The 24,554-nt window shown below is 39.8% G+C and overlaps 1 protein-coding gene and 1 long non-coding RNA gene across 6 annotated transcripts in view; one reads left to right on the plus strand and one right to left on the minus strand.

Annotated features, from left to right (window-relative positions):
• daam1a (dishevelled associated activator of morphogenesis 1a) overlaps positions 1 to 24,554 on the plus strand; it is a 183,900-nt gene that overhangs the window by 103,094 nt on the left and 56,252 nt on the right. For all 5 annotated transcript variants that reach the window (XM_043697780.1, XM_043697779.1, XM_043697783.1 and 2 more), the window contains one exon: positions 4,857 to 4,946. In XM_043697780.1, the coding sequence (XP_043553715.1) occupies positions 4,857 to 4,946 (90 nt within the window). The remainder of the gene's footprint in view (positions 1 to 4,856; positions 4,947 to 24,554) is intronic.
• LOC122553657 lies at positions 446 to 13,878 on the minus strand. The gene is made up of 3 exons (XR_006312786.1): positions 13,710 to 13,878; positions 12,230 to 12,349; positions 446 to 621 (listed from the first exon to the last, which is right to left on the minus strand). It is a non-coding gene; the product is annotated as an uncharacterized LOC122553657 (long non-coding RNA).

A 24,554-nucleotide genomic window follows, 5' to 3' on the forward strand; every position in this document is an offset into this window, starting at 1 on the left:
CAGACTTGTTGGGAATCATAATTGACTCTGAAGTATACCCTTAATGTGCATGTGATTGGAGTTGGCTGACTATGCTGAAAATAAATTATTGAAAAATCCTCCCCAGTCCTTGCAGGATATTTTAATTTTGAGCAGCACCTACTAAATTCCTTCAGTACTATAAGTTATGTCTGACAAATGGATTGATTGTTTAATTACTCTATGTGCTGTCATGAATTGCCATCTGTGGTAAAATTAGATTTAACATATCTGCCAGTCTTGAGCTGTCACATACTTAGTGGTTGCCTTGACACTCAAGTAATGAAAGTTTACCCAGACACACATCGTGGAGGTGATAGGCCAATAATGAATAGATAGCCAAAGTTAAGTTTGTATTTAATAATGAGGTGAGCCAAGGCCACCTTTTTCGTGGTGACAACCAAACATTAGTGATTCTGTGGGCATGTTTTCAAGTTCAGCTGGCCATAAGGATGTATCTTTTGTGGTGTGTTCTTTCCCTTACCAGATGTTAGAAATTTTCTGATCGACCTGTTCAAAGGTATTAGTTTGCATCTCTGGAGCAGGTTGTCTTGAATCCAGGCCTCTGAACCTGATACCAAGTCAGTGGGGGGAGCCCTTCACCTGTAATTAAATTTTGGAGTGCAAAACTGAATGATTGGGATATGTACATGGAATTAAGGCAGAAGCTGAACTACCATAAATCTTGGAAAAAAAAGCTATAGTTATTTAATGAAATGCAGTTTGACATTTTACAAACATGGAATTTGTTTTCGGAGCCAGAAATATTTTTTCTAAACTTGAGGTGCCTTTTAACCACCTATTTGTGACTATTTAAAGATTTTTACAGCAAGACCAATAGCATTGAAATTATGGGATTTTTCTGAGAACTCTCTGGGAAGCTAGGAAGGAGATAGCCGAGCCTTTGGCCTTGATCTTTGAGTCATCATTGTCTACAGGTTTAGTACCAGAGGACTAGAGGATTGCAAATGTTGTGCCCTTGTTCAAGAATGGCAGTAGAGATGACCCAGGTAATTATCAACCAGTGAGCCTTATGCTTGTTGTAGGAAAAGTTTTGGAAAGGATTATAAGAGAGGATTTATAATCATCTAACAAGCAACAATTTGATTGGAAATACTCAACATGGATTCCTCAAGGACAGTTCGTGTCTCACAAACCTCATTGAGCTTTTTGAGAAGGTGACCAAGCATGTGGGTGAGGGAGGAGAGTTGACATGGTGTACATGGACTTCATTAAAGCCTTTGATAAGGTTCCACATGGTAGGCTACTGGAGAAAATGTGGAGGCATGGGATTGAAGGTGAATTAGCAGTTTGGATTAGAAGCTGGCTTTCTGTAAGAAGGCAATGAGTGTTGGTTGATGGAAAATATTCAGCCTGGAGTCTGGTTACGAGTGGTTGCCATAAGGATCTGTTTTGGGACCATTGTTGTTTGTCATTTTTATAAATGACTTGGACGCGGCATAAGTGGATGAGTTAGTAAGTTTGCGGATGATATTAAAGTCTGTGGAGTGGTGAACAGTGTGGAAGAGTGTTGCAGGGAGACTTTGATAAATTTAAATGGCATCTGGATGGGTACATGAATAGGAAGAGTTTGGAGGGACATGGGCCAGGTGCTGGCAGGTGGGACTACATAGGGTTGGGATATCTGGTTGGCATGGACAAGTTGGACCAAAGGGTCTATTTCTGTGCTGTATATCTCGATGACCTTCTGACTCTATAACTGCAGAACTGAGCTGAAAGGTGGCAATTGGAGTTCAATGCAGCTAATTATAGACAATAGGTGCAGGAGTAGGCCATTCTGCCCTTCGAGCCTGCACCACCATTCATTATGATCATGGCTGATCATCCTCAATCGGTATCCTATTCCTGCCTTATCTCCATAACCCTTGATTCCACTATCCTTGAGAGCTCTCTCCAACTCTTTCTTAAACGAATCCAGAGACTGGGCCTCCACTGCCTTCTGGGGCAGAGCATTCCACACACCCACCACTCTCTGGGTGAAGAGGTTTCTCCTCATCTCTGTCCTAAATGGCCTACCCCTTATTTTTAAGCTGTGTCCTCTGGTTTGGGACTCACCCATCAGCGGAAGCATGTTTCCTGCCTCCAGAGTGTCCAATCCTTTAATAATCTTACACGTCTCAATCAGATCCCCTCTTGGTCTTCTAAACTCAGGGGTATACAAGCCCAGTCGCTCCAATCTTTCAACATAGTCCTGCCATTCCAGGAATTGCCTTTGTGAACCTACGCTGCACTCCCTTAATAGCCAGAATGTATTTTCTCAAATTTGGAGACCAGAACTGCACACAATACTCTAGGTGTGGTCTCACCAGGGCCCTGTACAGCTGCAGAAGAACCTCTTTGCTTCTATACTCAATCCCTCTTGTTATGAAGGCCAGCATGCTATTTGCTTTCTTCACTACCTGCAGTACCTGCAAGCTTACCTTCATTGACTGGTGTACAAGAACACCCAGGTCTCTTTGTACTGCCCCTTTACCTAACTTGACTCCATTTAGGTAGTAATCAGCCTTATTCACCAAAGTGAATAACCATACATTTATCCACATTAAATTGCATCTGCCATGCATCTGTCCACACACACCTAACCTGTTCAGGTCACCCTGTAATCTCCTACATCCTCCTCCCAATTCAATTGTGAGGTGATTCACTTTTGATAGAATAACAGGAAGGCAGAATACTAGGTCAATGGAAAGATTCTTAGTAGTGTGGATGTGCACAGGGATCTCTGTGTCCATGTACATTGATCCCTGAAAGTTGCCACATAGATTGATAGCATTGTTAAGAAGGCAGACGGTGTTAGGTTTTATTGGTAGAGAGATTGAGTTCCAGATCCGTGACGTCATGCTGCAACTGTACAAAACGCTGGTGCGGCCTCACTTGGATTATGCAGTTCTGGTCGCCCCAATATAGGAAGAATGGAAGCATTGGAAAAGGTGCAGAGGAGATTTACCAGGATGTCGCCTGGTCTGGAGGGAAGGTCTTATGAGATAAGTCTGTTCTCATTGGAGAGAAGAAGGCTAAGAGGCGATTTAATAGAGACATATCAGATGATCAGAGGATTAGATAGGGTGGGCAGTGAGAGTCTTTACCTAGGATGGTCACATCTGCTTGTGCAGAGGATCATAGCTGCAAATTGAGGGGTGATGAATTTAAGACAGATGTCAGAGGCAGGTTCTTTACTCAGAGTGGTAAAGGTGTCAAATACCCTGCACTACCATTATAGTTAACTCAGCCACATTAGGGGCATTTGAACAGTCCTTGGAAAAGCATATGGATGATGATGGGTTAGTGTAGGCTGATGATGATGTGCTTAGATTAGTTCATAGGTCGGCGCAACATCGAGGGCCAAAGAGCAATACAGCACATACAGGCCCTATGTTCTATGTTGTCTAATTGAATGCAATCTGGCTGTATTTCAGCACCTTTTGGCGAAGAATAGAAGAATCACTGATAGCAGTGTGATGGTTTCTGCAATTAGCTACATATTTGTGGACTCGAGGTTTTTTTTTTCCGGTTTCAGAGTAATGATCATGAACACTGATCTGTTTTGTAATTATGTCTACTGCAAAATCCAAGTTTATCTCACTCTTTGCCTTGAATATTAGAAAACAGCTCCTGGAAACACCTGCTGAACGTGTGGTCAGAGATGTGGCTCTAAAATTGGGTTCATCAGCCACACGACCCACAAAACCTATGACTAGTGATGCAGAATTTCTTGGGCTATCACACTCGTTATTGAGAGTGATTGCTGCCACTGATCAGAATATTAGGCTTCATATTTAATTTGTTTTAATCCTTTTTCTCTGTTCACTGGCTGCCACCCTACTTGTTGATGGACTGTGGTCACTGACTGGCAATCAATATCTTACTGAACTGAGCATTTTTAAAAAGTGAGTGATGCTAGTGAGTATGAATGGAAGGAGTTTCATTGCAGCGTTAATTTGTGTCCTTGCCCAGTGCCCAAGCATGTGATTATTTGCTGAGTCTTTGAATTGTGATGCAGAGGTGGAATACAAGTTGTTTTCTTTTCCCTTCCAAAAGCCTGAGAATTATGACATCCATATAAATATCTCAATTGGCTCTGCTAATTTTGTACAAGTAAGTTAGTCACCTGAACTATGATTTAATCCCAAGCATAATAACAGTCATTATCCATACAGCTCGATAGTTCTTTGTGCGTTTTTGTACATATTTAAATGTCCATTTCACCTTACTGCAGGTTATGATGTTCGTCTTAAAATGTTACGATGTTGGGTACGTTGTTGACCATAAAAATGAAATTACAAGCAATGGCACATTCTGTTTCCAACCACCTTGGGTTCAGATTAGTACAGGATGAAGCTACAGCATGCAACATTCCAGGGAGGGTTTGTTATATTTAAAGATGAATAAATTGGATGCTACATAAAACGTATCCTCTGCTGCCTTATGTTTTTTGACAAAAAACTAGTGCCATGAATCAGACTCACAAATATGTTCTTAGTTGTAATATGCTGTCTCATCTTACACCTGCCATTCTTAACTCTTAGTGCTGGGCCCAATTTGTGTGGAATTATATCTCGTTTTGTGGCTTTAGAGTAGGCTGGAGATTTTCTAAAACGTTAATTTTTTGCAAAGTATTTTACGTGAACTGAAAGGGCAGATTTTCAATTTAGTCAGTCTTGGCCATTTTACTCTTTGGTACAAGAGATGATGGCTTAATGAAAAATACTTGTTTAGACTACAAATGATGAAGCTTATTAGTAGTACAAGTGCTTAAATATTTGTATTTGGTTATATTGTATTTTCTAAGATTTTAACTTTATATTTTATTTTCCTAGGATGAACTTGATCTTACTGATAAACACAGGGAAGCAATGTTTGCACTTCCTGCAGAAAAGAAATGGCAGATATACTGTAGTAAGAAAAAGGTAAGGAAATATTTTTTATTTTTAAAACTATGCTTTTAGAAGTGGATGGAAACATCTGAGTATAGGAACTTGAATTCACAGGATACTTGTCACACATAATTTTCACAAGAATATTAACTGTTACTTGCATGTGTTTGCCTGTTTTAATGTTTTTCTTTTGTACCTTACTTGAAGGCAGCAGGAAACAAAGGCGACTGTTGTCCAAGATTCAGTTGATGGCCCTCTAAGTAGCTATTGTGGTGTGTCTGAGAAGAGCACTGAAAAATTAACATATGGTTTGTTTTCTTCCTCCTGTTGTGTTGGAGCACCTATGCTGTACTTGATTTTCCCCACACACCTTCAGTTCCAATTCTGAATGGTATGACGATTTCTAGATAGGGAAGAATACATTAGGTAGTTACAGCTAATGAAATAATACTCAGGGTGAGGAAGCCAGGTTGCAGTTGGTTATACTGGCAAATTTTTGTCCCCTAATCTCTACCCTTTGAGAGGGGAAGAGGGAGAAAGAATTAGTGGAAACAAAGTACTTGCAATTTTTTCTTTGCATTCAGGGAAAAGGATCTTTTTAAAAAAAAAAACTCCTAAATCACAGTATATAATTAAACATGATTTGGAGATGCCGGTGTTGGACTGGGGTGTACAAAGTTTAAAAAGCACACAACACCAGGTAATAGTTTAACAGGTTTAATTGGAAGCACTAGCTTTCAGAGCACTGCTCCTTCATCAGGTGCTCCGAAAGCGAGTGCTTCCAATTAAGCCTCTTAGACTACTACCTGGTGTTGTGATTTTTAACTTTATAATTAGATATTGACCACTGAAAGTTAGCTCTTTTCATTTTCTTTAATGGAAGACACTGTTGAAAATTTAAATCAACTAGTATTCCATTTACACTGAAGTTTTGCATTTTTTTTCTTTTTAAAAGTTTTGACTTCTTTTGAAAGTGAACCAGCTTTCTGGTTTCCCAGTCTTGAGTGCATCGTTCAGTTTAGAATTGTTTTAATTTGTTTGTTTTTGTGAGGTTAGCTATTTCTGTATTGTACAGGCAATTGATATTCATCTGTGCATTAATCTCTAATCAGCTAAATATTTCCTCCCTTTTTGTTGTCTTCTGGGATAGTCTTTCTGTATTCAATAAAAGTCACACAAACAAAATTAGCGTTTGTTTTGCTAAATGCCTGAACCAGGCATCAAATTTCACTTGCCCTATTTTCGAACTTTTACAGCTATTGATGATCATTAGTAGTGTTGTTTTCTTTCTCAGTGGATGCATTTTAAAAAAAGGCTTGAGGTTTGGAAAGTCATTTCAGAGACTAATGATTTTTGGTGTTGCACAAATTCCCTTTTCAAATATGTGCTTGCAGTTCACCTCAAACCAGAAATGTGAACTTGCTAACGAAAATTTCCTCTTAAAATATAACAATCTCTCTTTCTATTTACAACTGTTATTAATAGATGCCAACCTACCACTACCACACGACTTTTATATTCTGTGGTAAACATGGAAATCATTAATTGGCATCATTTGGGAAGGAAACAGGTGTGTTCATCTGATATGTCTTGGTCTTCAGAAAGATCAGTCTGACTCTACTGTTCTTCCTCTGCTTCTGTGTGTTCTGATTTGTGTATTAAACCCTTTTTTGATTAACTCCTTGACACTTGGAATCAAAAGAAAGTAATGGAAAGTAAAATGCTGCCTTATACATGTGTACATTTTGACTTGTCTTGAGTATCTCAAATGTTTCAAGGTCCAAGTGATCTCTCATTTGAAAGTGTTCATCTGCATCTAATAAATCTCTCCTTGGCCTTGCCTTATCCTCTTTCTGATTTCTTCTAGTTCAGTGCTGACTCCAGTAGTGTATTCAGCTCATTTTGGCCTTAAGCAAGGTCTAGTAAATAGAAGATCCATATCTTGAAATTTTGTAAGCCTTTTAGGAGCATATGGCCTGAGTCTAAGCTCTTCGTATTTGCCCAAAAGCAGTCATTGCATTTAATGTACATCATACAAAGAACTGTTTGTGGGAGAGAGATCCTCAAGACTTGGGGTTTTACATATTGTACTTTCTGGTTAATTTTGCAGGCAGGGAATTGATCATAAATTGACCTAACTTCAATATCTGGAATATGTTCAGAAATTACCTGTAGCATTTGAGTGTCCCTATTTATTTTGGCAACTGACTTGTGCCTCTTTCAACTCAACTTTACCTTCGGGAAAAGTATGGAATTTTTGACCATGAGGCAAAAAAAAAGCCAAGCTTTTATTTATGCAGGATTTTTTAGAATACTCAGCATCTTAACTTCAATTACTGCAATAGTGATACATTATCAATTAGAATAATGTTTTTAGAAAGTTTACTAGGTTGCATGAAACATTTGGCAGGGTCGAAATTTGCACATTTTATTGCAAACTGCTGACTGAAACTTAATCTGATTCTTCAAAGTATGTTTGAATTTGAGCAGTGATGGGAATGTAAAACAGGAATTGGCAGTTCGGCACTTGGGCATGCTCCTCCATTTAGTTAGATGGTGGTTAATATACACCTACACTTTATTTTTCTACCTTTTTGTTTTACATTCCTTAATAGTTGACCTAACACATGTTTATTTCAGTCTTGAAAGCCGTAATCTCAAAATCCAAAGTCATTTGTGAGAAAGATTGTTCAGTCTTGGAAAGGAGTTCCCATATATTGTCAACCAAATATTGGCAGCCTTTGCAAGTGTAGTGTCTTCATCAGTTAAATTATTAATTGTTGCTGCTTATTGAGCTGAAGATCTCTAGCAGGTGTGACTTCTTACTACTTTAACAATTTAAATGCTAGATTTTGTTTATTTATAGATATCTAATTGTTTTTTTTACAAGCTCACACCCTCAGGCTTTGTTTCTTATTTACAGTTTTTGAGCGCCACTTTTAGTTGGATCGTAGAACATAGATCAGCACAGTACGTGCCTTTCGGCCCTCAGTGTGCCGACCTTTTATCCTACTCTAAGATCAAGATACCCTACATACCCTCTTACATAATTAAAGCTGTACAAGTAAATCTGTATGTTAACAGATTTGTTGTGATGTTATTGCAGACCTCCAGTCGTGAGCTGGTACTTCCTGATACGTGTCTCTAAGATGGGTCTGCTGGTCCCATTTGATCCCATAAGCCCTATTATTAAATATTATCAGCATTCTCCCATTAGTGTAATCCCAGACTTGTATAAATACATCCTTTTGTCCATGATTTTCAGTCCCTAAAAAGTAAATTGTTGCATTTCCCTGGTGAAACATATCAGCCCTTTGATATTTTAACTTGCAGCTTCAGTCGTTTTAGATTTCATCATTGAAATTTCACATTAATTCTATTACTGGTGATCTCTTCTGTGATGGCCTTTGCAATTCACTCTTAAATAATTGTCCATTTCTCCCAGATCAGAGCTTCCTCAGCCAACTGTTTTTCCTTTTCAATTTGCAGTTACAATTAAACTTTTCATTCTCCATATTGATTATTAAAATGTACTTTTCTTGTCCTCCCCTTTCCTCTTGGATGTTTTCTTTATTATTCTTCCTGTTCATTGTACAAATTTTTTTCATAAAAATTAAAATTGCTGATTTTAAACAAATTATTAATAAACCATGTCATTCTTGGTGCATTAATGAATTATCCCAAGTTTATTTTTAAAATCCCAGTTTTAACATTTTATTAATAAAAACGCTCTCCCTTCTGGCTATTTTTTAATAAATTGCTTCCATCTTGAATAAGATTACATCCAGTATTTGCTTTTCATGATCCCAATCTGGTTTCTAGAAATCTTATTTCACCTTCAGTTAAATAAAGCCATTTTCTACTCTGGTACAAAACTTCTAATACTGAAATACATTTCTTCTAATTTGTTGTGAGAAATATAATGAATGGTTCATTCATAATCATCTGTAGAAAACCTTGCATTAAGCATGCTTTTTTTTTTTGACAACAAGCTGCTTCTTTTCCCATTGTAAATTTCTGCATCAGAATTTTCCTTCAAATGTGCTGTCAAGGTTTATTGTACAATTCAGCTTTGGCTGCTCAGTGGGTCAAATGATGACTTGTATCACTCAATTCTACGTCATCTTATTGTAACTTCTTTCTGTTGTATCTATGTTGTCTCCAAACATATCTGCAGACTCTAACTGCTTTCAATTATAATCAATTGAATCTATTTTCAGCCCCCACCTGTGTCTCCCCTTCATGTACTTGTGTGTCCAATTTCTGAAACACCCTTGGGTGAGAGATTGGGGTGTGAACCTAATCTGTTCTTCTGCAAGAGTGTGTCCACTGACAACTGTGTGCAATTGCAGCTTGAACATGTATGAGAGCACCAAATCAAGAGTCTCTGGTTCTACACCTTTTATCCTTTTTGCCTTCAAAGATCAGCTACCGTTGGCCCGGAAGTATCTCTTTTCTTGAAATGAATTCCTGGGAGAAAAATTATTTTTTCCCATTTTACCCAAAATGTTTGGCTTTGAATTATTTACAGGAGTGAACATTCTTATTTTCCTAAGACTCAGTTAACCAATTCTGAATATTTGGATTTTGTATTTTAACAAATCAATAGTTTTGTTTATTAAATAAGCCAGGTTGATTTGGTTTTGTATTTGTTTTCATTTCTAAGACTAACATTGAGAAAGCATTCAATTTTATGTTGCAACCTGTAGAACTATGGGACGAGAGTGACAGTACAGTCCAACCATCTCCAATAGCACTTGCAACCTTTCGTATCATTTTGCTGAATGAGTATGAACTGATTAATCAACAATTTGTTGAACTGAATTTACTCTGCTTTTTGTGGACAAAAATGCCTGAACAATTTTTCACTTGGCCAAATAATGGCCAATGTTGTAACGGTATTAGAACAAATTGAATGAAGGCTGAGCTTGTTTTGGAATATTTCTCCAGTATAGCCCTGATGTTATTAAGGACAATAGTCTTTGTTGTATACCTTATGCTGAAACCTTAAAGATTTTTTTTTTAGCTTGAAGGTGTTATATAATTTTAAAGATTGGAACTTCTGAGGAATATTGTCCCTGGAAAGAAATACCCGTTCTGTACTTGAATCTTCAGAAGTTTTGCTATTGCAGGAAAAGGCACTTTATTCCAAAGGTTTGGGAGAGGGTTGAGGTGAGGGAGGAGCGGAGGTAGAGAGAAATAAGCTGGGTTTGTTTTCCTTGGAATAGAGGAGGCTGAGGGGTCATCTGGTTGAGGTAGACAAAATTATGAGCACTGATAGTAGATTGTGAGAATCTCTTCCCCATGGCAGACATGTATAAGACCAGAGGGCGTAAGTTTAAGGTGAGGAGGTCAGAGGAAAGTGTTTTTCATCCAGAGTCTATGGAGCATGCTGCCTGAGAAGGCAGTGGAGACAGGTACTGTCCCAACATTTAAGAAGCATCTGGATGAGTACTTAAAATGCCAGGCATAATAGGGTATGAGCCAAGTTCAGGTAAAATGGGATTATGGAGTTTGTTGATCTGTATAGAAATGGTAAGCTGAAGGGCCTGTTTCTATCTTACATGAATCTGTTATTATTATGTTATGCCCTTTGACTCTAAAAGAAAACAGACAAAGAGAGACTACATGTCCTCCAATTCCAGTTACAAATCCATCTTGCACTCTGTCTGTTCTTAGTTGCTTGAAATGGTTTGTGAATTCCCAAATCTGGTTCAACATGGCCTATAAATGGGACCTATAAGACATAGGAGTGGAAGAAAGGCCATTCGGTCCATCGAATCCACTCCGCCATTCAATCATGGCTGATGAACATTTCAACTCCACCCACTCGCACTCTCCCCGTAGCCCTTAATTCCTTGCGAGATTAAGAATTTATCAATCTCTGTCTTGAAGACATTTTAAAGTCCTGGCCTCCTTTGCACTCCGTGGCAATCAATTTCTCAGGCCCATCACTCTGGCTGAAGAAATATCTCTCCATTTCCGTTCTACATTGACCCCCTCTAACCCTGAGGCTGTGTCCAAGGGTCCTAGTGTTCCCACATAACGGAAACAACTTCGCAGCATTCACCCTTTATAAGCCATGCATTATCTTGTAAGTTTCTATTCGATGTCCCCTCAACCTTCTAAACTCTAATGAATACAATTCCAGCATCCTTAGCCGTTCATCTTATGTTTATCAATGAGATTGGCCATCTACTACAAATATGAGACACGGCTAGGAAATTGAAACCTTCTGACAGGATATTAATGGAAAATTTTTAATATATGTTGAGAAACCCTGAACAAGGGGAAGAAAATAAAGTCAAAGTTTAAAAAATAACAAATTAGTGGGACGGGAGCAGGCTATAATGATGAGTCTACCAGGGCAGTGTGTTTATGGATCTTGGAAAGGAGGTAGTGAGTTGTATGAAGTTGTGCATTTGAGGAGGAAGTTATATAGGAAAGATCTTGGGAAGCCATAAGATCTGTGATTGTTCTTGAAACAATCCCTTGATAATTGGGATCATGGTTCAAGAAAAGTAGGAAGTAGTGTTGGAGAATTCCATTTCAATCTCTGCCAGGTAGAGGTCAGTTTACCAACAACAAATAATCATTCTCAGCAGGCTTGATAATCGGGGTGAGACCCGTTATGAAGATGTGGGTATACCTTTTAAGAGAGTTAAAAGCAGTAGAACTACTGGACAGCTCGTAATAAAGCAACGATGTGTGTAACACTGAGTTGAACAACTCGAGGAGCTTTGACAAAGGGTCAGTTAGACTTGAAAAGTCAGCTCTTTTCTCTCCTTACAGATGCTGACAGACCTGCTGAGATTTTCCAGCATTTTCTCTTTTGGGAACTCGAGTAGCTTGTTGCCTGGAGACAAAAGCAAATTTGAATCCGGCCAATCAGTTTAAATTATACCCCAAATAAAATTCCATTTTCCAATCAAGTTTGAATTGAGTATATTGACAATCTTTAAAACCAATGACACGATCTGATACTCTGGGTATATTGACTGGGGGAAAATTGAGCAGTCGAGAGGAGATCTGCCACATCCTAGCATGTAAGATACTACTTGGAAAAAGTAAATCTCTTAAGTCCCTTTTTGATCAGTAACCTGTAATGCAGAAATTCCTAACCAGGAGAAAAGATGACACAGGAAAAAGAACCTGCAGCTGCCTGTTTTGTAAATTTTGTAAATTTTAATTGGGAGTTTTATCGGACTAGTATGATAGAAGGGAAGGTAAAAGATAGGTTAGAGAAAGAAATTGTAAATAGTGGTTAGTTAATTGTTCTCTCTTATACTTTAAGAAATAAAGTTGTTAAATTTTACTTTTAAATAGTCCTTGGCCACTCGATTTTTGCAGATTGCTGTATGGGATAAATCTCTTCTCTTCTGTGTTGCTGGGTTTAAATTAAGCAGAAGGGTTTACCCAGTGTTGTAACAACAGACCTGAAAGAGAAAAGTGTAGCAGTTTCAGTGGGAGGTTGTGTTTGTGTGGGTGAAAGGAGCAGAGAACTTTGAACACACATGTTTAATAGTTGTTTTTTTTCGTATAAATTTAGTTTGATTTGAAAATGAGGAAGTCCTGAAATGGTTTGAAGAAAATTTCAGCATTGAGGAATAAATCTGATTGTATTTTGTTGGTCAATTCATCTGAATAGGTATTAATAGAACTGCCTGTCATTCCAAACTTCACTCAAATTTGTGTGCTACAGCTGCCGATTTTTTTCGAAGTTCCAGAGTAAAATTTTATTTTTAAGCCATTCGTGTTTTGCCTTTCTAATATTTTACATGTGCATCTATTTATTGAGTACAGGTTTTTATTAGCTTTTTAAAACAGCAATTAAACTGTAAACATTTAGGAATATTATATAACCTCGCCAACATCTAGTGGTCAGTCAATAAACTGCTTGGATTGTTGCCATTCTAATTGAAGTTCCCTTGAGAGGCCACATGCACTTTGAGATTAATTTAAACAATTTAGGCTTCAATTGCAAATTAGTTTTGGCAAGATGTAAAGATTGTCTAAATGAGTAAAAGTCATTGTTCTTTAGGGATTAGAATGTGTGTACCATTATTATGTGAAGAACAAACCTTCATACGTTTTTGCTATGTTTGCAGAAGCTAACCCGTTAAAAACCAAAAGCAATCTCCTGAAATGTTACTTTTTGAATCATAGTTGAATTTCTTTTTGCTGGAGGGAGTTCATGTGGATGTGAGGAGGGAAGTATCCTTTGGTTGAACTCCAGTGTTATTACACATGTTAAATTGGGGAATATATTCTTTTTCTTAATACTGGTGTGCATTAATGCTGTTTCTCTCTATTTTCACCTTCTGCATTTCTGCATTACTTTAATTTCCTTTGGATGGTTATGAAGTTTGGCAGACAAATAGATCACCAGACTGCATTTAGATGGGGGATTTCAATTTTGAAAAATTCATTCCCTTTCTTGACACCCAATGTATCCCTACCTAGGCATTTTCCCATATTTCATTTCCCTCACTCCTAGTACATATCCTCTCTTTCTTTTGATTTACTACTCAACCTCTAGCTCTGCTGTCAGCCACCTTAGCCCTAGTCATCCATCTTATCCATTCCTTTCCCTTTTGAAGGTTAGAGGCAAGTAAGAGCCCCTGACCAGTAACCATTTTCTTCCGACAGTGCTTTCTTTGTAATTTATCTCAAACAGCTTGTTTGTCTTCAAAACCTTACTCTTAAAGGTATGAAGTTATAGAAAGTATATTCCAGAATGTTAACATTTACAGTAAAATAAAGGCATCTAATAACGAATGACAGAAATTTGATCACCTTGTGAGATCCAGGATTCTCATCTTGGGATCCTATAAGACTTAGTGGTTCCATTTGTCAAGGATATCGAGGCCAGTCATTTGGTGATGAATGTTGGAATATTTTACCACCTGCATTTGGAACTTAGAATCAAACAGGTGCATGTTTGAAATGAGACAAAAACAGAAAATGCTGGAAAATCTCAGCAGGTCTGGCAGGATCTGTGGAGAGAAACATTTAGGGACCATTGACCCTTCAGAACTTTTGTTTGTAAAGCTTTATCATGACGACTATTTCCTCCTTGCATAATTTTGTCTTAGCACATTTTTCAGAATTCCATTTGAATAATTTTAAATTTAATATTTTCAGAAATGATGTGTTGTACCATCGTTACAAAATTTTTCTTTCAACATTTAAGATGAGAACTGACATGCTTCTAGTTTGTTTTGGAAATTTCTCTGTACTTTGCATATTAACATCTCAGCATTTAATACTATTAAAAGTAGCATTTTGTTAATTGTTTAAGCCCAACCTTCTACCAATATATGTCCATTGTCACGACACAGTAACGTTCCTGTGCTCCAGCAAGTGGTGTGAACATCTGAATTTGGAAATTATAGCTTTGTTAAAATTATTTAATGTGCAGTATTGCTTTGCATTTATTTTCTGTTCCTAATCACATTTAACTGAGTGACTTGTCAGGCAATTGCAATAAGCTCTTGCACATAAACCATAGTGCTCTGGGGTTGGAATCATTCAGACCAAATTAGGAAACGCTGATAGATTTCTTTATCTAAAGGACGTTGTTGGGTCAGTTTTTTTTTAAAAGAAATATGTCAGGTAGATAATGAGAATCGGATACTTAATGGGCACAGGCTCAAACAGGTAAATGCTTGCCACAAAGATTGGTGTGGGAGAAATGGGTTTGAATTCATGGGACATTGGCAGTAGTACTGGGAAAGAAGGGACCTGTTCCGATGGGACAATCTTCATCTGAGTCATGTTGGTTCCAGAGTCCTAGCGAATCGCATAACTAGTGCTATAGACTGGGCTTTAAACTAAATGGGGAGGAGGGAAAATTAGAAAACCCAACTTAAGGAGGTAAGAGTGCAGGTTAGCGGTGGCAGATGGTTACCTAACAATAAAGGTGAGACACAGAACAGGTGAATATCTTTTTGCACCAAGGGATTATAAAAAAAAGTACAGAAATTTAACAGTGGAACAAATTTAAAAACTTTGCATATAAATGCATGAAGCATTCAAAACAAAATTAGAGTTAATAGCGCTAATAGAAACAAAAGGGTAAGACCATAAGACATAGGAGTGGAAGTAAGGCCATTTGGCCCATCGAGTCCACTCCGCCATTCAATCATGGCTGATGGGCATTTCAACTCCACTTACCCGCATTCTCCCCATAGCCCTTAATTCCTTGTGACATTAAGAATTTATCAATCTCTGCCTTGAAGACATTTAGCGTCCCGGCCTCCACTGCACTCCGTAACAATTAATTCCACAGGCCCACCACACTCTGGCTGAAGTAATGTCTACGCATTTCTGTTCTGAATTTACCCCCTCTAATTCTAAGGCTGTGTCCACGGGTCCTCGTCTCCTCGCCTCATCGAAACAATTTCCTAGCGTCCACCCTGTCCAAGCCATGTATTATCTTGTAAGTTTCTATTAGATCTCCCCTTAATCTTCTAAACTCCAATGTATACCATCCCAGGGTCCTCAGCCGTTCCTCGTATGTTAGACCTACCATTCAAGGGATCATCCGTGTGAATCTCCGCTGGACACGCTCCAGTGCCAGTATGTCCTTCCTGAGGTGTGGGGACCAAAACTGGACACAGTACTCCAAATAGGGCCTAACCGCAGCTTTATAAAATCTCAGTAGCACAACGGTGCTTTTATATTCCAACCCTCTTGAGATAAATGACAACATTGCATTCACTTTCTTAATCATGGACTCAACCTGCCTGTTTACCTTTAGAGAATCCTCGACTAGCACTCCCAGATCCCTTTGTACTTTTGGCTTTATGAATTTTCTCACCGTTTAGAAAGGAGTCCATTCTTGTATTCTTTTTTCCAAAGTGCAAGACCTCCCATTTGCTCACATTGAATTCCATCAGCCATTTCCTGGACCACTCTCCCAAACTAGATCCTTCTGCAGCCTCCCCACTTCCTCAATACTACCTGCCTGTCCACCTAACTTCGTATCATCGGCAAACTTCGCTAGAATGCCCCCAGTCCCTTCATCCAGATCATTAATATATAACGTAAGATTCAGTAGAGATCATGGAGACATGGTTACAAGGGGACCAGGTCTGGGAATGGAATATCCGGGTGTACTCAGCAGTGTGGAAAGAGACTGAAAAGAAAACGAGGCGATGTAGCTATGCTGGTGAAGGAAGGGATAAGTGCTGTAATGAGAAATGACATAAGCATGAGATAAAGATGTGGAATCCGTCTGGGTAGAAATAGCAAAAGGAAGGAGTACTTGGTAGGAGTAATCTATAGGTCTCCAAAGAGTAGTTCTGTAGTTGGGCACAATATAAACCAGGAAATATTAGAGGCTTGCAAGAAAACTAATGCAATAATCATGGGTGATTTTAATTATACATACAGACTGGAAGAATCATATTGGCAAGGGTAGCCTGGAGGCACAGTTCATTCAATGTACTAGAGATTGGTTCCACAACATACTTCTCCAGCAAACAGTCAGGGATCAAGCTACTGTGAGTTTGGTATTATGTAATGAGGAGAGATTAATTGACAGCATTATAATTAAGGATCCACTAGGGAGAATGATAGAATTCAAAATTCAGTTTGGTGGTGAGAAAGTGGAGTACTACAATAGTGTTCTGGAATTAAACAAAGGAAATTGTGTAGGCATGAGGACTGAATTGGCCTGAGTAGATTGGGCAGGAAAGCTAAATGGTTAGATGGCAGATGAGCCGTAGCAGATGTTTAAGGGGCAACTCGATTCCTCACAACTAAAATATATCCCAATGAAAAAGAAAGGTAAGGGGGGGGGGTAAAAACAAACATCTATGGCTAAGCAAGGAGGTCAAGGACAATATAAAGTCAAAAACCAGTGGCAGGGCTGGAATGTTGGGAAATTTTCAGACATAAAGGGATACTAAAAAAATTAATCCAGAGCTAAGGTATGTTATGAAAGAAAATTAGCACGAAATATAAAAAGATAGCGAAAGCTTTTATAGTTATATAAAAGTGAAGATTGTCGCTAATGTGAATGTTGGTCCAAAGTTTGTGAGAAGATTTGTAGCTCGGGTGCTCGAAGGTCCCTTGGAAGACGAAACTGGAGAGTTAGCAGTGGGGAGCATTGAGATAGCAGAGATGCTGAATTAACACCGTTTTCATGGTGGGGGCGATAGAATGGGCAAATCATAGGCAATAGATAAGGTAGAACTTGGAACAATCAACATCGATAGGGAAAGGTACGAAGCAAACTATTCGGATTGCAGACTAGTCCCCCATGCCTGATGGCCTACATCCTAGGATTCCTGAAGAAGGGCTAATGCCCGAAACGTCGATTCTCCTATTCCCTAGATGCTGCCTGACCTGCTGCGCTTTTCCAGCAACACATTTCCATCTCTGATCTCCAGCATTTGCAGACCTCACTTTCTCCTCCTACATCCTAGGGTATTAAAGGAAGTGGCAGCAGAGATAGTAGATCCATTGGTTACAATATTCTAAAATTCCCTGATAACAGGGAATTTTTGCTAATTGGAAAATGGCTAATATAGCGCCCTAATTCAGAAAGGGAGGGAGGCAAAATGTGGGAAATTAAAGACCAGTTAGTTTAACATCTGTTGTTGGAAAATTGTTAGAATCAATTTTTGAGGAAGCAATATCAGGACATTTGGAAAGTCAAAACACTCCATCAGAGTCAGTCTGGTTTTATAAAGTGCGCATAATATTTGCCTAATTTGCTAGAGTTCTTCGAAGATTTAACAAGCACAGTGGATAATGGGGATACTGCAGATGTAATTTATCTGGACTTCGTAACACATTTGATAAGGTGCTGCACAAAAGGTTAATTCACAAGGTTTGATCATATGGGATATGGGGTAATTTATTAGCCTGGATAGATGACTGGCTGATGGACAGAAGACAGCGTCAGGATAAATATTTTTCTGGTTGGCAAGATGTAACTAGTAGGATGCCACAGGAGTTCAGTCCTTGGACCCCAGGTAATTACAACCTACATTAATGACTTGGATACAGGGAAAGAAGGCTCCATAGCCAAATTTGCTGACAACACAAGAATAGTCGGGACGGTAAAATGTGGTGAGGAAATAACCTTACAATGGATATAGATAGGTTAGGATGGTGGGCTAGTCATAAAATCGGAAAATCCCTACAGTGCAGAAAGAGGCCATTCAGTCCCTCAAGTCTGCACTGACCCATTGAACAGCATTCCCCCCCCAACCCCCCCCCCCCCCCCCAAAACCCACACTCCCCTCCCACCCTATCCCTGTAACTCCACATTTACCATGGGTAACTCACCTGGCCTGCACATCTCTGGACACTATTGGGCAATTTAAAATAACCACTTCACCTAATTTGCACATCTTTGGGCTATAGAAGGAAACCGCAGCACCTAGCAGAAACCCAAGCAAATATGGGGAGAACATGCAAACTTCAGATGGTCACTGAAAATGGAATTGAACCTGCAACCCTGGCACTGAGAGGCAGCAGAGCTAACAACTGAGCTACTATGCCACCCTTTATCTTTGGAAATTGAGGCATTGAACTCACGCTCTCTCTCGCGCGCTCTCTCTCGCTCTCTTGAAGCCTCCAAATAACACAATCATAGAATCCCAACAGTGCCGATATAGGCCATTTGGCTCATTGAGCCTGCATCAACCCCCCAAACAGCATCTCACCCTGTGTCCATAAGCTCCACATTTATCATGGCATTTACCAGTCTAGTAACATTATCATCATGCTACTATATCCTGATAGCATTAATGCTATGATACTTGCATTAACATCATTTTGCAATATCTAAGTTAGTTTTATGCTGTTTTGGTAACTGTGTCCTTTAAAGATTTAATAATCCCTCAATCTTGAATATTATATTTAATTAAAATAACATGTACTGTATGTCATAAATTTGATGTCACTTGCTTTATAATATGGCTGTTTTTGTCAGCTGAGTTTTTTTCTCTTCAATTTTGCATTGTATGTCCTGTCTTACACACCATGCTCCTATCCTGAGTAGCTGAAAGTTTCTTTGACAGTCACCAGAGCACCAAAAAAGTAGCTATTTGAAAGAAAATACTTTTTCTTCCTTTTTACAGTTAAGGAATACTCAATCACCTCAAGAGTTTGGTGTTTTCTGACATCAAAATGAGACTAAACTTTTGTATGCATTTCCTTCCTTATGTGCATGTTTTTATTGTTTGAAATGCAAGTATAAGTTTGCATGCTAATTTTAACATTAAAAACTGGTTGTCATTTCTACAGATTATTTCAGCATGTTTTATACTCATTCTTCTGTTGCTTTCTTGGTGAGGGTTCATAATTTATTGGCGAACTTATGTTTTAAAGTGAGTAATGATGTATAGTTTTAACTTTGAATTGTAGTTCTACATTTTCGCATTGAGGATTGGCCATCATTAAGTTTCACTTTATGCTTGTTCTAAATATAATTAGGAATGTCTGGAGATTTGTTTTGTTTACATGCAATTAAATTAGGTCTTTAATTCTTTAAGGTGAACTGTTCAGTACATTAGGAAAAAGAAACTGCTGTTGCCTGCCAAAAGGAGTGCAGTTACATGGAAAATCAGACCAATCCAGAAGAAGTCAGTCAGGAGTAGGTTCAGTCAGAGAAGAGGTTCCCGACAGAAAAGATATTATTATTAATTTAGTAAAGAAGGGGTGAGGTCCTGAGTTACTTAGAAGAAAATTCCAGAAACAGAAGAATGCTTAGGTGTTAGAAAGAAACATTCTTCTACAAGACTGTTGAAGACATGTTAACTCAGCTCATTTGCTAGTTAACCTGTTTAAAGGTCTTGGGAAGAGACTAATGAAAGTAACATAGTATAAATGCTGACCTTTTGCCAGATAGAACATTTTAAGAAATTATTTGTTTGTGGGATGTGAGCTCACTGCCTGCTCAGCATTTATTGTGATCCCTAGTTGCCCTTGAGAATGTAGTGATGAGCTGTTCTCTTGAACTTTTGTAATCCACTTGCTATGGATTGACTCTCAATGCTGTTAGGAAGGGATTTCCAGGATTTTGACCTAGTGACAGTGAAGGAATGGCGATGTATTTCTAGGTTAGGATGGCAAGTGGCTTGGAGGGGAACTTGAAGGTGGTGGTTTTTCTATGTATCTGCTGCCATTTTCCATCTAGATGGTCGTGGGTTTGGAAGGTGCTGTCTGAGGACCATTGGTTAACTTCTACAATGCACCTTGTAGATAGTACCAGTAGTGTGTACTGACTGTTGGTGGTAGAAGGAGTGGATGCTTGTGAATGTAATGCCAATCGAGCGAACTGCTTTGTCTAGCTGCTTGTGTATTGTTGAGGCTGCTCTCATCCAGGCAAGTGGGTATTCCATCACACACCTACTTGTGCTTTGTAGATGGTGGACAGGCTTTGGGAAGTCGAGAGACGAGTTACTCACTGCAGTGTTCCTAGCCTCTGACCTGCACTTGTAGCGACTGTGCTTGTGATAGTTCAGTTGAGTTTCTGATCAGTCTGGGCGGCACGGTGGTACAGTGGTTAGCACTGCTGCCTCACAGCGTCAGAGACCCAGGTTCAATTCCCGCCTCAGGCGACTGACTGTGTGGAGTTTGCACGTTCTCCCCGTGTCTGCGTGGGTATTCTCCGGGTGCTCCGGTTTCCTCCCACAGTCCAAAGATGTGCAGGTCAGGTGAATTGGCCATGCTAAATTGCCCGTAGTGTTAGGTAAGGGGTAAATGTAGGGGTATGGGTGGGTTGCGCTTCGGCGGGTCGGTGTGGACTTGTTGGGCCGAAGGGCCTGTTTCCACACTGTAAGTAATCTAATCTAATCTAAAAAAAAATAATCCCAAGGATGTCGACTGTTCAGCCAACACTTCTGTAAAAACAAGGAGCTTTAGTGTGGATGCCAGGTGACCCTTCACTGCGTGTGGGTATCTCTAAGGTATTATTGGAATAAAAGGGTTGAATTTATCTTTGATATTTGTAATGTGACCATTTCAAATGCCTCTTGTGATAGTGTAACACAGTTCATCTTTCTTTTGCGTGTCTGTTGTTTTGCAAAAAAGTACACTGGCAGCCTCTTGTAAATCTGTTTAATGACTGACCACCATGGTAAGAACAAAAGTGAAATTTATGGTCTAGATTTCACCCTGGGATTTGACATGGAATCATAATAGTATCACAGCATCTAATGTATTGCTTGTGGATATTTTTTCTAGTGAACCTTTTATTTCTGTGGGATGCTGCATTTGATATTGAAAATATTTGAATAACTTTGATGTTGTCTGCCTGCACCCACAGTTCTTGCTCTTCTTTTTGCTGTAGCCTCATGTTTTTGCTTTGTCCAACTTCAAGTTTGAAATGAGGGAGGCTGAAAAAAATCAATCTACCTAAACTGTAGCTTATGGAAAATTCACAAACATCTTTATCACCTACCATCACATTAAGGCAGTTGTTACCAAGCTCTAAGGGCTTCTAGTTTCTTAGCCCAATCCCCCCCAACACCCACCCAAAATGCTAATTCTCACCTTCAAATCTTTCAATGTGCCTGACACACCTTAACTGTTGGCCTCCATGCACTGCTACTCAGAAGCTGCCTTTGTTTGCTTCCCACTCCAGTATCAATACTGTTAGCAGTTCTCGATATATAATGTCATGCCTCCTGGCAGGTTGCACAATGTATTAGCTATTCATTTGATTTGTAGATGCCGGTGTTGGACTGGGGTGTACACAGTTAAAAAATCTCATAACACTAGGTTATAGTCCAACAGGTTTAATTGGAAGTACACTAGCTTTCGGAGCGTCGCTCCTTCATCAGGTGATTGTGGAGGACACAATTGTAAGGGCACAGAATTCATCGCAAAATTTACAGTGTGATGTAACTGAAATTATACATTAAAAATACCTTGATTGTCTGTTGAGTCTTTCATCTGTACGAATACCATGATAGTTTCACTTCTTTCATGTGTAAATCACAAAACTTTTTTTAAATAAAGGTTCCATTCTCAGGTTAATTGTAACAATTGGTGTTAGCCAGCCAATATGTTGAAGGTGTTAGCCCCCTGTGCTCTCTGTCTAGGCCATGATGTTTAGATTGATTCAAATCTAAAAAGTGAGATAACAGAGTTTTACATGAATTCATGCAGTTTTTGAGCAGAGTACAATGTAACTCTGCAAGTACAAATTCACCCCACAAAATATATGTATGTGTGCATGTGTCTGTCTGGGTTGGGGTTGAGAGCGCGCGTGCGAGAGAGAGAGAGAGAGCGAGAGCGTGCGAGAGTGAGAGTGTATACAGTGTCTTGTCTGTGAGGGGGTGCATGTGAGAGTGTGGGAGTTGGGGGGGGGGGTGGGGGTCTCATCCCACGTACTTCTCACGTAGGCGATTTCTACTGCCTTCTAAAGGTACACAAAGCCAACACACCAGGACGTCTTATCATATCCGGCAATGGGACCCTGTGAGAGAATCTCTCCAGCTATGTTGATGGCATCTTGAAACCTATTGTACACAGGACCCCCAGCTTCTGTCACGACACTACAGATTTCTTACAGAAACTCTACACCCATGGATAGTTTCACTTCTTTCGTTTGCAAATCACAAAACGTTTTATTAATAAAGGTTCCATTCTCAGGTTAACTGTTAGCAATTGGTGTTAGCCCCCCTGTGTTCTCTGTCTATGCAATGATGTTTAGATTGATTCTAATCTAAAAAGTGAGATAATGTACTTTTACATGAATTCATGTAGTTTTTGAGCAAAGTACAATGTAACTCTGCAAGTACATATTCACCCCACAAAATATATGTCTGTGTCTGTGTCTGGGGTTGAGTGAGAGAGAGTGTATATGTGTTTATGTGAGTGTAGAGTGTCTTAAATCTGTGTGTGTGTGTGTGTGTGTCTGCGGTGGGGGTTGTGAGTGTCTGTGTGTGTGCGTGAGTATAGAGTGGTCTACTTCTCTGAGAGGATGCATGTGAGTGTTGTGTATATGTGTGCTTGTGTGTGTAGGAGTGTCTGTGTGTGTGTGTGGTGTTAGTGCAATGGTGGTCAACTGTAGTGTGACATGAACCCAAGGTCCCGGTTGAGGCCCTCCCTATGGGTATGGAACTTAACTATCAGCCTCTGCTCGGCCACTTTTCGCTGCTGCCTGTCCCGAAGTCCGCATTGGAGGATGGTCACCCGAAGGTCTGAAGTCGAATGCCCTGGACCGTTGAAGTGTTCCCCAACTGGGAGGGAACACTCTTGTCTGTTGATTGTTGTGCGGTGCCCATTCATCCATTGCCGTAGCCTTTGCTCGGTTTCCCCAATGTACCATGTTTCAGGGCATCCTTGCCTGCAACGTATAAGATAGACAATGTTGTCTGAGTCACATAAGTACTTGCCACATTCATGGTGAGAGGTGTCCCCACGTGTAATGGTCGTATCCATGTCCACACTTTGACACATCTTGCAGCGCCTACCGTGACAGGGTTGAATGGAGTTGTCCTGAGAGCCGGGCAGCTTGCTACGAACAATGAACTGTTTGCGGTTTGGCGGTTGTTTAAAAGCGAGCAGTGGAGTTGTGGGAAGGTCTTGGTGAGGTGCTCGTCCTCATTGATAATATGTTGCAGGTCACGAAGAATATGGTAGTTTTCCAGCTCCTGGGAAGAACTGAACAACAAAGGGTACCCTGTTGGTTGCAGCACGTGTCTCTTTCCTGAGGAGGTCATTACGGTTCCTTGCTGTGGCACATCGGAACTGGTGGTCGATGAGTTGAGCATCGTACCCCGTTCTTATGAGGGCATCATAAGTACTTCCAGTCTGACATGCCTGTCACATTCCTCCTCATCTGAGCCGATCTGGTGTACATGTAGGGCTTGTCCATAGGGGATGGCTGTTTTAATGTTTTGGGTGGAAGCTGGAGAAGTGTAGCATTGAGAGGTTGTCTGTGAGTTTGCGGTAGTGTGGTGCTGAGGTGTCCATCCTTGATTGAGATGCATGTGTGCAAGAATGAGACAGATGAGAGTAGTCCATGGTGAGTTTGGTGGGATGAAACTTGTTATCACTGTGTAGCTTTATCAGTGACTCCCCGCCATGGGTCCAGAGGAAACAAATGTCATCAATGTACCTGGTGTATAATGTTGTTTGGAGATCCTGCATAGAGAAGAAGTCTGTTCGAACCTGTGCATGAAGATGTTGGCATATTGGGGTGCAAATTTGGTCCCCATGGCTGTTCCATGTGTCTGGATGAAGAACTGGTTGTCAAAGGTGAAGACATGATCGAGAATAAAGCGGATGAGTTGTAGGATGGTGTTTGGAGATTGGCAGTTGTTGGTGTTGAGTACTGAGGCTGTTGCCACGATGCCATTATTGTGGGGGATGCTGATGTCGAGTGCTGCAATGTCCATTGTGATGAGTGTTCCCGGTTCGACTGGTCCATGGGTGTAGAGTTTCTGTAAGAAATCTGTAGTGTCGCGACAGAAGCTGGGGGTCCTGTGTACAATAGGTTTCAAGATGCCATCAACATAGCTGGAGAGATTCTCTCACAGGGTCCCATTGCCGGATATGATAAGACGTCCTGGTGTGTTGGCTTTGTGTACCTTTAGAAGGCAGTAGAAATCGCCTACGTGAGAAGTACGTGGGATGAGACCCCCCCCCCCCCAACTCCCACACTCTCAC

This window comes from Chiloscyllium plagiosum, chromosome 10 (assembly GCF_004010195.1).
Source record: "Chiloscyllium plagiosum isolate BGI_BamShark_2017 chromosome 10, ASM401019v2, whole genome shotgun sequence".
Lineage (NCBI taxonomy): Eukaryota > Metazoa > Chordata > Chondrichthyes > Orectolobiformes > Hemiscylliidae > Chiloscyllium > Chiloscyllium plagiosum.